The sequence below is a fragment of the Gymnodraco acuticeps genome, unplaced genomic scaffold, assembly GCF_902827175.1.
Source record: "Gymnodraco acuticeps unplaced genomic scaffold, fGymAcu1.1, whole genome shotgun sequence".
Lineage (NCBI taxonomy): Eukaryota > Metazoa > Chordata > Actinopteri > Perciformes > Bathydraconidae > Gymnodraco > Gymnodraco acuticeps.
In genome coordinates, this window is record NW_022990938.1 from 1,155,799 (window position 1) to 1,171,760 (window position 15,962).

At 41.8% G+C, this 15,962-nt stretch overlaps 1 protein-coding gene across 1 annotated transcript in view; it reads left to right on the forward strand.

The window, feature by feature from the left end:
- Positions 1–15,962, forward strand: part of dock4b (dedicator of cytokinesis 4b) — a 91,494-nt gene that overhangs the window by 24,242 nt on the left and 51,290 nt on the right. The window contains 6 exon segments of the mRNA XM_034234303.1: positions 135–195; positions 288–420; positions 1,471–1,559; positions 10,446–10,571; positions 13,835–13,959; positions 14,691–14,853. Coding sequence (XP_034090194.1) covers positions 135–195; positions 288–420; positions 1,471–1,559; positions 10,446–10,571; positions 13,835–13,959; positions 14,691–14,853 — 697 coding nt within the window.

Sequence of the window (15,962 nt, forward strand, 5' to 3'; positions counted from 1 at the left end):
CATGACTAGATTTATTGGGAGCAAAGTAAAGATATGTACAGTAAAGTCACGCACAATTACACAGAGCTAAGAAATTAGCTTGTTTACAATGATTGGATCTGATACCAAAGTGTGTTTTCCGGTTTGTCTTTAAGGATCTGGGAAGCAGTGATCTACGAAAAGACGTCTACATCGTTGTGCACATCATAAGAATAGGTGGGAGTCACAAGGCTGCTTCTTTATTTTACTACACTTCTTTTAAGTCTCTGTGGTGTTTATAGTGCTGTTGTGTGTCTTTGTGTGTGCAGGGAGAATGGGAGCAGGGGAGAAGAAGAATCTGTGCAGCGTGCAGTACAGACGGCCGTTTGGCTGTGCTGTCATCAGCATCGCAGATCTCCTCACTGCTGACTCCAAGGATGACCATCTGCTCAAGGTTTATGCGTAAGTCACCGTAAACAACCAGCATTTTATTATAAAAGACCAAATTATAAACCGGGAGATTCTTGGCTCATTCTGATTGGTTGAGTCTGAACTGCCGATTCGGATTTTCTTTCTTTCTCAGATATACAATTGAAAGCTTACGCAAACACTTTAGTGCCTTTTTTTCATGGAAACATTTAAATTGAATTGTATGTTTGTAATAAATCAAAAAATGTTAAGCCTCTTCCTCCATAGATTTTTTGTGACTTGCAAGTTTAACAAGATTCAAGCATTATAATCTCTCAGAACATGTGCGTTTACTTCAATTCAAGGCATTAACTTGTTAGTTTGTAGTCTGAGTAAATAATACAGCACTTTTCATTATAATACTCAATTTTACTTTAAAAGCCTGTTTTTTCTTCTCTATTTTTCTTATAACAACAGTAAAACAGCTTTATGGTCCAACTTAATACACCATGCCCCGAGGGATGGAAATAGGCACTCGATGACTCACTAGTGTGATCTAAATAATAGCTGGATCAGACTGACTGGCCACATACGTTCAGCTGAAAGGAAACACAAACACTTCCTTTATACCTGCAGTAACACCAGAGAGGTTTCAGTCGGATTAGCATTAAAGTTCTGAGCTGAATGTTCTCACATCCAGACAAGACGTCATAGTAAATACTGTAAGAGTTTGTTTTGTTCTCCACCTGCCCTAGATACATATTGACAATGAATAATAGGTCTGTTTATGTGAGTCCCACTTATTTATTGAAGTGAAATACACTGCTTTTTTAAGTATACAAATCGAATAGAAGAAGTTGAGCTGTCGATGACAACACCTTGAGGCGTGATTCATCTTGAAACCGTAACGCTGTTACGTAACGCTGTTACGTAACGCTGTGGACTCAATGCCAAACATTTTTAAAATCTTGTTATAAAAAAGTAAATAACCTCTGTTTTGTATTTCCAGTTTGTAATGCATTTCTTTATTAAAACATCATTTATGTATTTGTGTGATCCCCAACAAAAATACAAGTTAACACAAGTGTCTTCTTTCTGTCTCAGGTGTAACACAGAGAGTGAGTGGCACCAAATCCATGAGAACCTCATCAAAAAGGCAAATTCCAGATACAACCTGTCGGGCTCCAACTCGGGTAAGAACCACACGTGTTTCATTCATTTCTCCTCCTCACATTTAACAAGGGGATCCACTAATGCTACAAGCTGGTCTCTTTAGAGGTGTGGGATTGGTTAACTAACTATTGTTGATGATAAGCAGGCTTATTTCTTTCACATTTCACAAATGAATCCTCTTAGTTACATCATCGCTCTGTTACTGTGCAGCTTTCGGTCAGACTGAAGTTCCTCTTTCAGGGAGCGGATCAGTCTTCACATGGTCCGGATTGCAGGAAGCCTGTTGTTGCAAACGCATTCAGATGATATAAATAGCTGCATTTCACCTTAGTCAATAACAGCATCAGCAGTTTCCTGTAGCAACATGAACACTCAGTTCTTCAAACCTTAAAGAAATGTCATGGGAAGAGGTTTGCTCCGTAATATCAGACCTTGCCGTTTCAATAAATCCTATTACCAACTTTTGTGTGCAAACAAAATGAAAGCTGGGGATATACTTTTAATTAAGTCTCCAAATATATAATCTAATGTGGAAATACAGTCTGGGCAGCATCAAAGGGCAAATGTACAAATCAGCAAATGATGTTCTTGCAAACTTTGCTAATAGTTTCATAAAAACAGGATTGATTTTGAGTGAGTTTATTGCATTCTTACATCTCCATCATGCATATTCTTAGAGACCTGCTCTGTCAAAAAGTCGATAACTGTTTGAGGGAGAAGACATTTGTGGAATGTCAGGTTTCTGTGAGACTGATCTACTGACTCAGCTCTTCCTTGGGATTCATCTTGAAGTAATTCAATTGATTGACAGAAAGCCATTAAACACAGTGTGCGTTATCCGAGCAGCATCTTCACACTGCAATGCTTCACAGTCCTTGATGGTGCTGCTGGTGAATAGATGGAGATGTAAGGAGCTAAGCTGATAAGTGCAACACAAGTGAGAATATATTTCTGATAAAGCAGATAAAAATAGGAATATTACACAACCACTTACTTAGCAGTTCCCTTATCTCATTTGAACTCAACAACAATCGTTATCACGCTCTTACATCAGCTTTATTTGCTGCTTAGACTGTCGACTGGCTGTTTTATCACAGCTTGTTATCAGATTTTATACAGACGGATATTATTGTTGATGTTAAGACCTTCCCTCGCTGACACTGCAGACATGTGGCTTCCTCTGTTAGTGTTTCAAACCTCATGTATGACATTTCCAAGCTTTGTTTAATCATTCTCGGTATCAAAAACAATTAAATACACAGATTAGGAAGATAATAATAATGGCAGGAAGAAGTATGGTGCCTTCCTCTTTTATCAAAGTGTCAAACATGTGTTTGCTTTCCTTCGACATTAGTATGCACACATCATCCATCATACACACGTGTAAGTGATTCTTTTTCAGGAGTTTATCCTCGAACTCCTGGATGTGAGTTATTGAGTAGCTGTCAGTTTAGGGGAATTGATCCATTGATTAACTTCAGTGTTTCCTCTCTTAAAGTGCAATAGAGAAGAGTCATGCATCTTTAGGTAACATACTTGAGGTCAAATTTGTTGAAACACTATTTCCGCCATTAACAGTAAATTAATTTGATATTGATCTAAAAAAATGAATAATTTAAGATATTAAGAAGTAAACATGAGGTTTCATATTAGAATCAAAAACTAAATAATTCAGTGTATATACATATAAGGAATTTGCTTTGGTGTGCAGGTATGGTGCTTACATGAACACAGAAAGAGACATTCAAATGTAAAAAAAATATATATATGTAAATAAAAAAAACTTTGAAAAACTGAAAAAGTAAATGTTTACAAGAATCAAAATATACAGAAAACAAAATACTTTAAGAATATGATTATTAATTCTGTAAAGAAATATTTATGTTACTGTATACCGGAATTAATAAGGGGAAGAGCTATGCAATTTTAAAAGTTGTAGTATTGTGTAAAAAATAGTTATATGCGGACACAAGTTTGGTGTTAGCCCAAAACAAAATCCAGGAAACACTACATGTGCAATATCTTACACACATAAAAAACAAAAACAAGGTTACTAAATCGCTGTACTTTCACTGTGCTCCCTGTACATTCAGAACAGCTGTGCACAACATCACTGGCAGCACCTTTACACCGGGTACATCCTTGTCTGAAAAGTCAATTCCTCCCAAAGGGCAATTACTCTACCGCTGAGCAACATAACAGCACAGATAACACTTGAGCCGCTTGTCTGGCCCCGACACAAAATGTGCCAACTGGAGAGAATATTTCATCTTTAGCAAACAGGTCGGTGTCTCCTCTCCACTTTGTCCCCGTGAAAACGTCCGTGCCGGAGTTATGAAACACCATACATAATTTAAGGACGACAATGTATTACACTTAGTTTCAGGAGGGCAATTAAACTGAGTGTGCAGTGTTGTGAGATAACGTTAGTGTGTTTGTGTGTACATCAGTGTACTTGTTTATTATTGTGTGCACCTTGCCATATTTGTATGAGCGTGTTGTGCATCCTGGTGTGTGTGTGAAGCTGTCTCGCTGTGTGGTTCTCCTTTTAAACAGAGCTAGCAGTGTGCCAGAAGTCTCCTATTAGCAGCCAATTAGCTGAGGAGAGACAAATGCAATGCCCTTAAAATATAAAGAACCAGTGGCGTTTCTATATGTACAAAAGTGGTGGGGCACAAAAAACTTAGATGTCTATCTATAAGCTTCTGCAGTGAGGTTCATGGCTGCTGAGGCTCTGACTCTTCAGGTTTACAAATATTATATTTTGACCTAAATCAAAATATAATATTATTTTCAAAAGCCTCTTTAGTCTGATGCTTCAATTAATTTTAAACAGACAGTTCAACAGAAGGATACCCAAAAAATGTAATTTTACCATTTACATATTGGATTGTTCTCTCTTAGTAAGATCCCATTTTCAATAAAATGGTGGTCTTACCTTGACTTGAAGATGAAGTCCATTTGCCTATCCTTCTGGACAAAAATCTCTATTACTTTTTTGTAAAAGTCCTCCTTATCTTCTTGTAGTTTCAAAAGTCTATCATAAATCTAAATGATGGATTTATGATTCGAAAATGATAAAAGTAGGGTAGACATGTGGATATTATCCGGCTGAACAAAACGTACATTTATCTAACAGCTACGTTTCCCACAGATCTTATTTTGAGCTATTTTCTAAAATCCTATGGAGAAATCTCATTGCTTTTTTGTAGAGGGAAGCCATGCGCAGCTTACTTCCTGGTTTTAGGATGTGTCTCTCTCCTCCTCTTCACACACCACACTTTTCGCGGCACACGTACTTACATCCAATCAGCTCTGAATGATGTGAGATGACGTATGGTGGGGATGGCAGCTCAGTGCCCCTATGGTCATTATTTTTTGCCACACACATTAAATAGGAAAATACTCTGAGCATGCGCAGTGTAGTTTTTACAGTCACCGTTCACTTAGACAGTGAGAGGGAGGGGCAGGATCGGGTTTTGTCCCACATGGCTCTAAACAGCTCAATAGGCACACACTGTAGACACTAATTAGAAGAACACAGACTAAAACAGCAGATGATTAAACATGATCTTAAAACATATTTTATAATTTATTTTTTGCATTTTGTTGTAATCATTATTTTAATACTTTCTGCTGACACTAGGTGGGGCTGTGCCTAATGACCAGTCGCCACTGTAAAGAACCCTGGGCTGATGGGTAATAAAGAAGCAGTGAGACAGGTATTTTGTTCACATGTGGACTAATGGCTACCTCAATTTTGTTTACTCGTCTCTTTCAGGGGTCAGGGGGGCTTTTGGGGTAATTCAAAAGACGAGAGAGGGAGATGATAGCGGCGATGTTGATTTCATGTTATCCAAAAAAAAAGAGTTTCATAAGAATCTGGCTGTGCATGAGTCAGGACACGTAGATAATTCAGCTCCCACCTCCACGAGCGTAGGCAGTGACAAAAGAGGCTGCGACAACTCCACTGTTTTGTTTTTGTGTTTTATTTTCCTCTGTTGTTGGAGTTTGTGAAGAGGCACACTGGGTGGGCTGAGGGCATCAAAGGTTGACTTTTTTTTTACAGTCAGCTACTTCTACTGAAGAGAATAGCTATGAGGCTGGTTTGCCTAATTGTAGCCCAGCAGTAGCATGATGAGCCTCCTTGTGCGTGTGAGTTGGTGTATAAATGCTAAGGGCTTGATCAACATTAAGGGGGATGCAGATGAGGCCCAAAAATCACCCCTCAACATAATGGGACTCTCCTTTCAACCTTCACATTTACCAACACCACACACTGATGGCCTCTTTGTTTTTTGTTCATGTTCTAAGTTTTTTTTTCTTCCAGATGCAATCTTTGCCATATAATGCAGAGCTGTGTACTGCCTTACAAAGCCAAACCGCATTTCCCATACTTTTGGTCAAAGCTCAGACCAGTTTCTGATTTGTTACTGTCTGTTTTACCACATGAAAGTATTACGACATAAAATGTTAAATGTATCGAAAAGGGATGTAAACTTTGTAGAAGCTACAAGACCAAGCCTTAAACCAAGCCAAACCACAGTTACTACACTTATGTGAACACTTGACGCACGATCACACTAACTATACTCTAGCTCCTGAGCTAGCTCAAGCTAAACCTAAAGCTACATTTTAACGCTTTCTCTCGCTGTTATCTGTAATAAAAAGACATCCACTTTACTGCTGTTAGGATGGTAGTTTGGGTTGATATTCCGCAAAACAAAAAGAGGCAGCAGCTTAAACTCCCGCTAAAGATAGCTAGCTTAAAGTTAGCAGAGCAGCACAGCCACGTCTTTTTTTGTGGTAATTGTACTGCTATTGATGTCAATAGAAATACTGATAGTGGCTATAAAGACAGGTCAATGTCAAAAATATAGTTAATCTCTTAATCAAAATAAGTTTATATTCATATCTTAGGTATTTTAGCATATTAGCATTTTCACTATTGGTGCTGCAACTTACCCTTAGCAGGGTTGCCAACTTTGGGTACCTGGCTGGAGTGAGATTTTGATATTATGGGTTTAATTACGCATATACGCACTAAATGACTGCTATCGTGTCAGTAGCGGGACCGTAGCATATATATATATATATATATATACAATATATACAAATACACAGGCTATAAAGGGCACAAAGTTTCATTCACTAATGAAAGTCAAACACATGTTTGTTTCCACTGTTTTATTGTGTGCATAGACTTGTCGCGATAAGCAATGAATTGACTTATCGTACGATAAATAAAAATGAACTCGATAACTTTTCTGACCTCGATACATTTACATGAGGATGTGACTAGCAGTTTGAAAGGATGTACTTGAATTATTATATATTATCATTATGTCAGTGGTCTAAAATGGTCATACAACGGTGCCGACAATATTGTAACGATCACAAAGGGAGTCGGAAACAGGCTGCTAGTTATTAGGCTTTAATAACTCTTCTTCTTTACAGATGATCACAGGTTCAGGAACAGCTTGTGGGTTCAACCTCACACTAACTCTAACTCCCACACATACCCATATATATATCAGTGTCTACGTCACAACTTCCCGCCCTCCCCGGTCTGCTCCCCCAACCACAGGCCCGCACCTCAACCAGCATCACTGTGCAGCTCTATGATTGGCAGAGAGACGGGGGATGCCTGAGTGACACCCTCAGCATCCTATACAGGGTTGCTACACTACCCCCCCACTACAAAGTTCCTCGCCCACGAGGAACAAATAAAACTCAGCACAAACACTACCCCCACCCTCTCCAGTACTCTGCAGGGACCAACCCACTGGCTGTCCAGTTTTGGGCACCGGCCTTTCTTCCGGCTGTAGACCCAGACCAGCTCCCCGGCCCGGAAATGCTGCCCTCTTGTCCTGGTGTCATAGTTCCGCTTCTGTCCACCTCGTCCAGTCTTAGCTCCATCTCCTTCGGTTCGCCTCCGAGTCTGAACCTCACAGAGTCCAGGGTCTGCTCCACCTCTGCCTTCATCGAGGCCTCTCTGTGTTGGGCGTTCTGCTCCATGGTACTCCTCTCCACTGTAGCTACGCTTGCCTGCTTCTGGGACTCATCCAGCTGAGATTTACAGGTATCCAACTCTGCTTCTGTCCTTTTCAGGTCTTCTAGAGTTTTCAAAGTCTCCAGTTGGGATTGTCCTAGCTTATTCTGGAGCTCGTTGTAACCATGCTGCAGTGCCTTAGCGTCTCTACCCATCTCGCTGATCCTCTCCTGGTACTTGATGCAGTCCCTCTGCAGCTGCCGGACCTCCAGCTGCTTCTCCCTCAGCAGCTCCTCCTGCTTACCAGACTCTGCTTCTGCTCTCTCTCTCTGTGCTTGCCTCATGTCCTCCTCCAGCCTGGCGGCCCGGTTGCTCAAGCTCTGCGCCTCAGCCTCCAACTCGGCCCGCTCCCTCGCCAACCGCTCCACCTCCCGCTGCAGCTCGGCCAAGTGCTCCCGGTTGTCCTGCCGCCTCCTGCTGGTAGTCTGCGATGCTGCCCGTTGTGCTGGGACAGCTGGTTCGTCAGATGCTCCTCCAGGTCGTCCTTCTCGGCTTCCAGGCTCCTGAGCAGCTCTTTGAACTGCGCCTCCCTCTTGGCACCCTCCTCCACCAGGCTCCTTTCTCTCTCTTTGCCCTCTTGGAGGCACTTCTCCAGAGAGGCCACAAGGCTCTCCTTCTCTTTACTCTCCTGGAGATCTCGCTCAAGAGAGGCCAGCTCCGCTTTGAGTCTAGCCTCCTGTTGCTGCCGCAGTTCCCTCTCTGCCTTGACAGCTGCTTCCATCTCCCTCATTTTCTCCTCTAATAAAACTTGAACACTTTCAGTCATTTCGGTAACCCATACAGGCTTCTCCTCCTCTCTGCAGCTCCTCACAGCCGGTGGTACCGTCCCTCTGTTGCTCCTCGCCGCTACACTCCACACAATCTCTCTCTCCACAGCCATCTCCAAGGCCGCCTGCAGGGACTGTGGATGCTGCAGCTGTACCCCAACCCTCAAGTCCGCAGGGAGGAGAGCCCTGATGAATTGATCACGTGCCAGCTCACTCTGCACTCCGGGTGGCATGTGTGCATATGCCCGCCGCGTCAAGCTCTCCACATCGTTAGCCAACGCACGCAGCGTCTCTCCAGACTTCCTACAGCGGTTACTCAATTCGTTCCGGAGCAGCTCTGGCGGGAAACACTGTCCAAACCGCCTCTTCAAAGCCCCCGCTAACGCTTCATAGCTGTGTCGGTCCTCAAGGCTAAGTAGTAGCATACATGAAAGAGCCTCGTCTGTGAGGCACAAAGCTAGCTGTAGTGCTTTAGTCTCTATCGACCAACCCCCGGCATGTGCAAGTAGTTCAAATTGGGCATGGAAAGCCTCCCAGTCTGCCTTACCCGAATATTTGGGTGTTTTCACGGACGCGGCGGCTGCTACTGGTTGATGGGCGCCGCCATTGTTGTTTACATCCAGCTTGGAAATGGCGCGAAATGGCGCTGAAGACGGCGACATTCCCGCGTCTCTAGCCATCTTCACCGCCGACTCTCTCAGGCGCTCTCTCGCCTCCCGTGCACTCCTAAACTCCCCACTCATGTCCTTCGACCACCCGCATGCTCCCTCTTCCTCTCCATCACTACTTTCCTGCTTCACTCCCATCTTGCTGAACTTTTCCATCTCCGCTAGCTTACCGGCTAGCTCCGTGACGCAGTTACGAACTCCCGTCAGGATAGATGTCCTCCGTTCGAAAAGTCACTTCTGACACCAATGTAACGATCACAAAGGGAGTCGGAAACAGGCTGCTAGTTATTAGGCTTTAATAACTCTTCTTCTTTACAGATGATCACAGGTTCAGGAAGAGCTTGTGGGTTCAACCTGACACTAACTCTAACTCCCACACATACCCATATATATATCAGTGTCATACGTCACAACTTCCCGCCCTCCCCCGCCTGCTCCCCCAACCACAGGCCCGCACCTCAACCAGCATCACTGTGCAGCTCTATGATTGGCAGAGAGACGGGGGAAGCCTGAGTGACACCCTCAGAATCCTATACAGGGTCGCTACAATATTATCGTTTATCGCAATAATGCTGGTTGTATTGCATTTAATTTTAAGGATTACATTTAAGGAATACAACATTTCTATGTGTTAGCAAGCCAAACGACTTTGAAACCCTTTCTCTCTTTAACTTCCCAGCCTTTTTACTGCTCTATGCCTATTGTAATGCAGTGCATTTTGGCATCTTGCGACCTGGTTTGCAAACAAGTCACGTTGCCTTGTTGACTCTCCGTGACTGAAACCTCTCGCCGCTAATGAACCGTTTCACCACTGCCTCCCAACTCTCCTGAAAACATCCACAACAATAATAATCATCACCATCATGTCTCTTACACACTCCCTTGCTGTTAAGCTGTTTGTTTATCTGCATCTCCCTTGTCATGAGCATGGACAGGCAAACACAGTCTGGACATGAGGAAAATGTGTATTGAGCTCTAAATACAAGTCGGATTAATTTAGCTCAGCTGATATTTGGAGTTGTTGCGTAAATATATTGATTTGAGGCAACAGCTTTCTTGTAGGATTTCCTTCTAATAAAACAGAGCTCGGGGTGAATCACAGGCTTTGTATTTTTGGTGTATGTATGTGGGGGTGTATGCTTCATACCATACATAAGTATTGCTGTTGGCAGGTATAACTGTAGTTGTGTGGCTCACGAGTCCACGTGACTGTAATAAAACTGAAAATATGCCCTTGTGAATGCTATTTTTTCCTGAGCTCACCATTAAAAAAAATGGTTTATTGTGTTGGGAATAGGGCTATGATAATAATTTTAGTTTTTTATTGAGTGGCTTTGGCAAGAGGTAAGGGAGGGAAGATCAAGGCTGTTGTATATGATATTTCAGATTTAAAATGTTGTTATTTTTATTCTCTTTTAGGTCTGGCAGTGGCTCTCCAGCTCCTCCACGGCGACATAGAGCAGCTGAGACGAGAGTACATGGTCCTCTTCACGCGGGGTGTGTCTATCACCAGGAAACTGGGCTTCTCTGATGTCATCATGCCAGGTAGGACACCATAAACAAGCTCAATGTCCTGAGTAATACTCTGAAAATTGATATTTAGCTATTACTCTCCTATAATATGAACTTCCCCAGTCCTGTTGGTTTGGACAGAAGCCCTGAGAGGCTAGTAAAACACTAATACATGGGGATACAGTGTTTTTTACATTATTTAAAGTGGTCCTATCCTATGTTATCTTTTAACAAAAACATTCTTATAGTAAAATCAGCTTCTAAGTACTTCCATAATCAAATCACATTTTTGGTGCTAAACATTCACTGCTGTGGTGTTTTCCCCACTACACATTCAAGAGGCTATCAAAGAATTGTTCGCACTGACGCACTTGTCCTTTGATTTCCTGTTGAAGTTGCTTTTCTTTCCCATGGTGGTTATTCCAACCATTTATTATTGAAATCACTTATCCTATCCATCACATTTGGTGTCAAGGCTAATATGCATATAGATGACAAAGAAATTCACACTGACATTCACACTTACTCACAATTTCCAATGTATACAGTATAAGAAAAAACAGCCCTGGACTGAGCATGTTGGCTCTTTCCCCATACAGTGCTGCACCTGCTGCTGCAGACATAAATAAAGCATTGTATTTCCTATGCATTAGACAGGTATACGAAAGTGGGACTTACCAGGCAGCAGGTGTGAATAAACACTCATACACTGGGGATCAATCAGGAGTCATACATAATTTATTTCTATATAAAAGGTCAGTACATGAAATAATATGGCACCTTTTTGAGGCTGATTTATTGTCTAGTGTTTGTACAGTACTTTGACCGGGCCTTATATTATCTAACATAGTTGCCTTGGTAACACTTGACATCGTATTGTGCAAGTGTGATATTATAATTCCACCTAAGGGTGCTCTCAGAAAGATAAAATAATACGGTTGTTTCAGTTAGAAAGGCATCACTTATATAGCTTTCTTCTCTAAATCAGACGGACCCCTTGCAGAGACCCTCAGGCTTAGCTTGATAAGGTCTTGTTGCCGTGGAAACAAAATGTACAACCACTTGAATGTAAGATGAAATAAAGACGTTAGCACAGAGTGTGGAAAAAAAACATAGAAAGGGAAGAAAAAGGGTTTGAATTAGCTTTCTGTCTGGACATCAAGGGACTTTTTCCTTTCCACAGAGGAGCCGTTCTTTTAAATAAGTGAGGTGTGCTGTCTGGTCACACGGATAAAGAGGAACCACGTACTGTGGGTCCCCCAGCGCCTCACTAACACAGATTTATGTTCTCTGTCTTTGTCTTTGTCTCACTACAAACCCCTTAACGCTGAGCAGTGGCGGTTCTAGACCAATTTGACTGGGGGGGCCACTGGGGGATCAGTTATTTTCTGAGGGGGGCACAATAAATGCAGGACGAAAAAGAGAACTAGACAGTATGAAGTAATTGCGCATAAGAAAACAATGCAATACAGTTATTGGTATTTGTTTCAGTACACTTATTTATTTCAGATAGATCTTATAGTTATTACTGTTAGCTTCAGCTTAAGTTATAGTGCAATGTTTGCACTAACACCATATTTATATAAAAATAAAGGCAATGAACAGTTACATCTCTACTTTACATAAGGGTCTCTGCACAATCTCACATTACAGCAACAAAATCCTGCGGTACCAGAAAATATACATTAAAAAAAAAACAAAAAAAAACTTTTCATTGTTAGGGGGGCCACAGGGGGGTCAGAGGTCAGTGTTAGGGGGCACTGGCACCCCCTGCCCCCCCTAGAACCGCCCCTGACGCTGAGGGCTCTAACACTTGCCGGTGTGAGTTTGCCTTTAGGCTAAGGAAACGTCTTTCCCTATGTGTCTGTGTCTCTTTTCCTGATTTGTATCTGTATATTTTCCCCATCTCTACTCCTTTCTCTTCTTGTACATTAGGAAAATGCCTCCTTGTGTATCTGCCTTCTCACACCCTTTGTGTGTGAAGCAAGTGTACAGTATGGCTGTATATGGTCACACATGTTACCATGGCTACTGTTGTTGAGAGAAAATCAATGTTGACCCTCCAGATCGAGATATGATGTCCACACACAAAACAGAAGCTATATAGGGAACCGCTGCAGAGGAAACAGGCCTGTCCTCTCTATTACCCAGAGGGCATTGCAACATTTCCACTTCCCCCACTGAAGGAAATAAAAGTGTGCCTGGCACTGTCATTGTAGATTCAGCTGCAAACATATCAAAAAGATGTAGAATATTACTTCCTGTGATTATTTTCTCGAACTCTTTTTACAGATTGTACCACCATTTTTAGGAAAGGGGTTATTCGTCAGATTTTTAAAACTAAGATAGATGATTAAGCAGTTACATTTACCAAGTTAGTATATAAATGGGCTGTATGTTATGCATTTTAAGAATGCATTGTTAAGTTGTTTGGGATTACGGTGGGAGAATAACATTTGACACCTTGCTATCTCAAGTTTCTCTTCATTTATTTATTATTTTATATTATTTAAATGTATACATATGAAGCACATAATGCACTCACCTCTGCATGTAGAATTAAAAAGAAGTCTATTAAAGGGAAATTCCTAAAATGTATTTACATATCCTAGGAGTACTACAATTGTGGAAATAAAGTGTTATGAATCTTTAAGAGACAGGGAAAAAAAGGGCGTTAAATCCATGTAATTACCTCAATAGATGTCACTGGAGTGAGTCTTGGTTGAGGCTAAAGTAAAGTGATGTAAATAAAAACTATATTAATAATTTTGGGGTGTGAAGGTATGAAAAACGGGAGTGACAATATATCTGTAGCCCATTTCTCATCTCTGCTTGGCTAGCTGCTACTAGCATTACACATCAAACTCTCTCCATTGTTGTGTGTGTTGCATTCTGGGTAACGTATGCACCAGTTTTTGTGAAAGGAAGAAGCAAGTGTGAAATTAAAAGATATATCTGCATCGATTTGCTTTGACAATGTTATATGAGTGCAATGCTAAGTAGGTGGAGCGCTTTTCCTCTTGTTACGCTTCTGTAATCAAAGAATATGGATTTTACAGTACTTACAGCAGATTTAAATCTTGTTTCCTTTTTGTGCTGGAAGATCATGACTCATGCTTATGCTTCACGTCAGCAGAACATATTTCATTAAATGTCACTCATCTAAATGCTGTCCGCCCCCCTGTCATGAAGCATTAGGGCAAAATCTTTCATCAGGCTTCTGAACGATCATTAATAATGCCTGCTCGTATGCATAATCAATGCCCTGTTGGTTTGTTACCTTCCTGTTCCTGCAGGAGAGATGAGGAATGACCTTTACATCACGCTGGAGAAAGGAGAGTTTGAGAAGGGGGGGAAAAGCGTCGCCAGGAACGTAGAGATCACCGTCTATGTGCTGGATATCGACGGACAGGTCCTCAAGGTAACTTTTTATCTTATTCAGCAACAGATTACAAGTCGCCATTAACCTCTGTTTCCCCTGAATACCTTTTCCCAATCATTTGTGTCCACTTTAATTGTCCTCTCCATGATAGTATGTTTGTGTTTCTGTCATGTTCTGTTGCTTTTACCTCTTAGAATATTTAACAAATTGTACGGTGTCCTTGGGTGTCATGAAAGGCGCCTTAAATAAAATGTATTATTATTATTTTGCAAGAACTAGGAAAATATGTTGTTTTTCACAGCTAACCACTTTGTTAAATGATATTAAATGCCTTATTAGAGTTATCTCCGTTTGTTTTCTTAATAGCTGGTGTCTTTTTTGGAGCAGAACTCTTCATTTAAATATGGCTGACCCAGATGAGTGTCTTTGCCCGTTTCTGGTGCAGCGCTGTCACAGTCTGCTCCTGTGGTTTCCTGTGCTGCCTCGGCCTTGAACAGAAAATAGACTCAAATATACCCCTGCTGCCACCGCATGGCCCGCACCACTGTGACACACATAAACACACACACACACCACGTCATTCTCACTTCATTGGCATTTGCGGTGTGTGGACAGGTTTTGAATACACCACCACTCATTAACTTATTCTTTCATTCAAATCTGCCCCATCCTTAAGCCTGGCCTCTCATTTCCTCTCTTCACTTCCTGTTTTTTATTTTCATACTTCCCCCTTTGACTCTGTCTTAATCACTCTTCTTTGTGTCCCTCAGAGTCACGTGGCTGCCGGTGCCGGTGAACCAGGTGCTGATGAATACCATTCCCTGGTGCTGTACCACAACAACAGCCCCCGCTGGGCGGAGCATATCAAACTGCCCATCCCTGTCGACATGTTTCGAGGGTCCCACGTCCGCTTTGAGTTCAGACACTGCTCTAGTAAGTGGGAACAGGAGGGTGGATAACCTTTATTATATTGAGTTAAGGATGAGTGAACACATTTCTCCAGGCTGAGAGCATGTGCAGCATGTTTAGAAGTGAATGGCTGAGGTTTGTCTTCAGCCTATTATCAAGGGGATGTAAAGAGGAAGGAATGAGTCCTACACCCCAAAATGAGTTGGCATTCTTGCATTTCTGGGCTCCCTCGTGTCAAAGTTGTCAAAGGCTTTTTCAATTAGGTTTTGGTTAGATTTCCGAAATAAGGTCTTCCGTTAAGGATCATTTTTACATTTAGTTCTACGACATAAAATATTTAAATTACACACCACAATGGTAAACGGTTCAAGCTCATACTTGTGATGATGAGACTTGCAAATTGGCCGTTGCTATGTGGCTAAATAAGTCTACTAAACGTCATCACGCCAAACATTAGTCGTCTTTAGCTTAGCGGTGGTGATATGGAGTCATGCGACCATGATGTAGTTTGTTTATTGCATTACACTAGCTATTTACGCCTACAAAATAATGAAGATTATCCTACTGAACAAGATGTAAAAGCATCATGATTGTGTGTTTGCCAAAGATATTATTTTGTTTCTGAATTCAATGGAAACATTCCATTGCTTTTAGTAGAGGAAGCCTTTGCAATGCTCACTTCCAGGTCAGACTACAAAAAAAACACAATGACTGCACCACTCCTTTGTTAGGAAGGAAGGAAAGCACAATGATACCCAGAGGCGGCTGCCATCCCCCAAAAACACAACGTCCAAGTGTATAAGTGTGCACTTGCTTTTGCCTTTTGATAATTAGTCTACTTTGTCTCAACTTCTCAACATCCTAATGAGGCAAAACTTTAATTACGACCAAAATGCTGCGCTCTCTCATCCTCTCCTCCCACTTTCTGGGCTGCAGAGAGGAAGCTGATATTATTATGCCGTTTGCAGCCAGGCTGTGAGTCTGTGTGCAGGAGATATGTTAGCCTTATTACTGCTCTCAGGGCTGCCATCGCTACCCAAGGGCTGCACATTAAGAGCCCAATTTCAGCCTGTGGTGACACCGAACTGTATTATACAAACTATTAGGGCTCTCAAACTCAGCGACAACCTGCC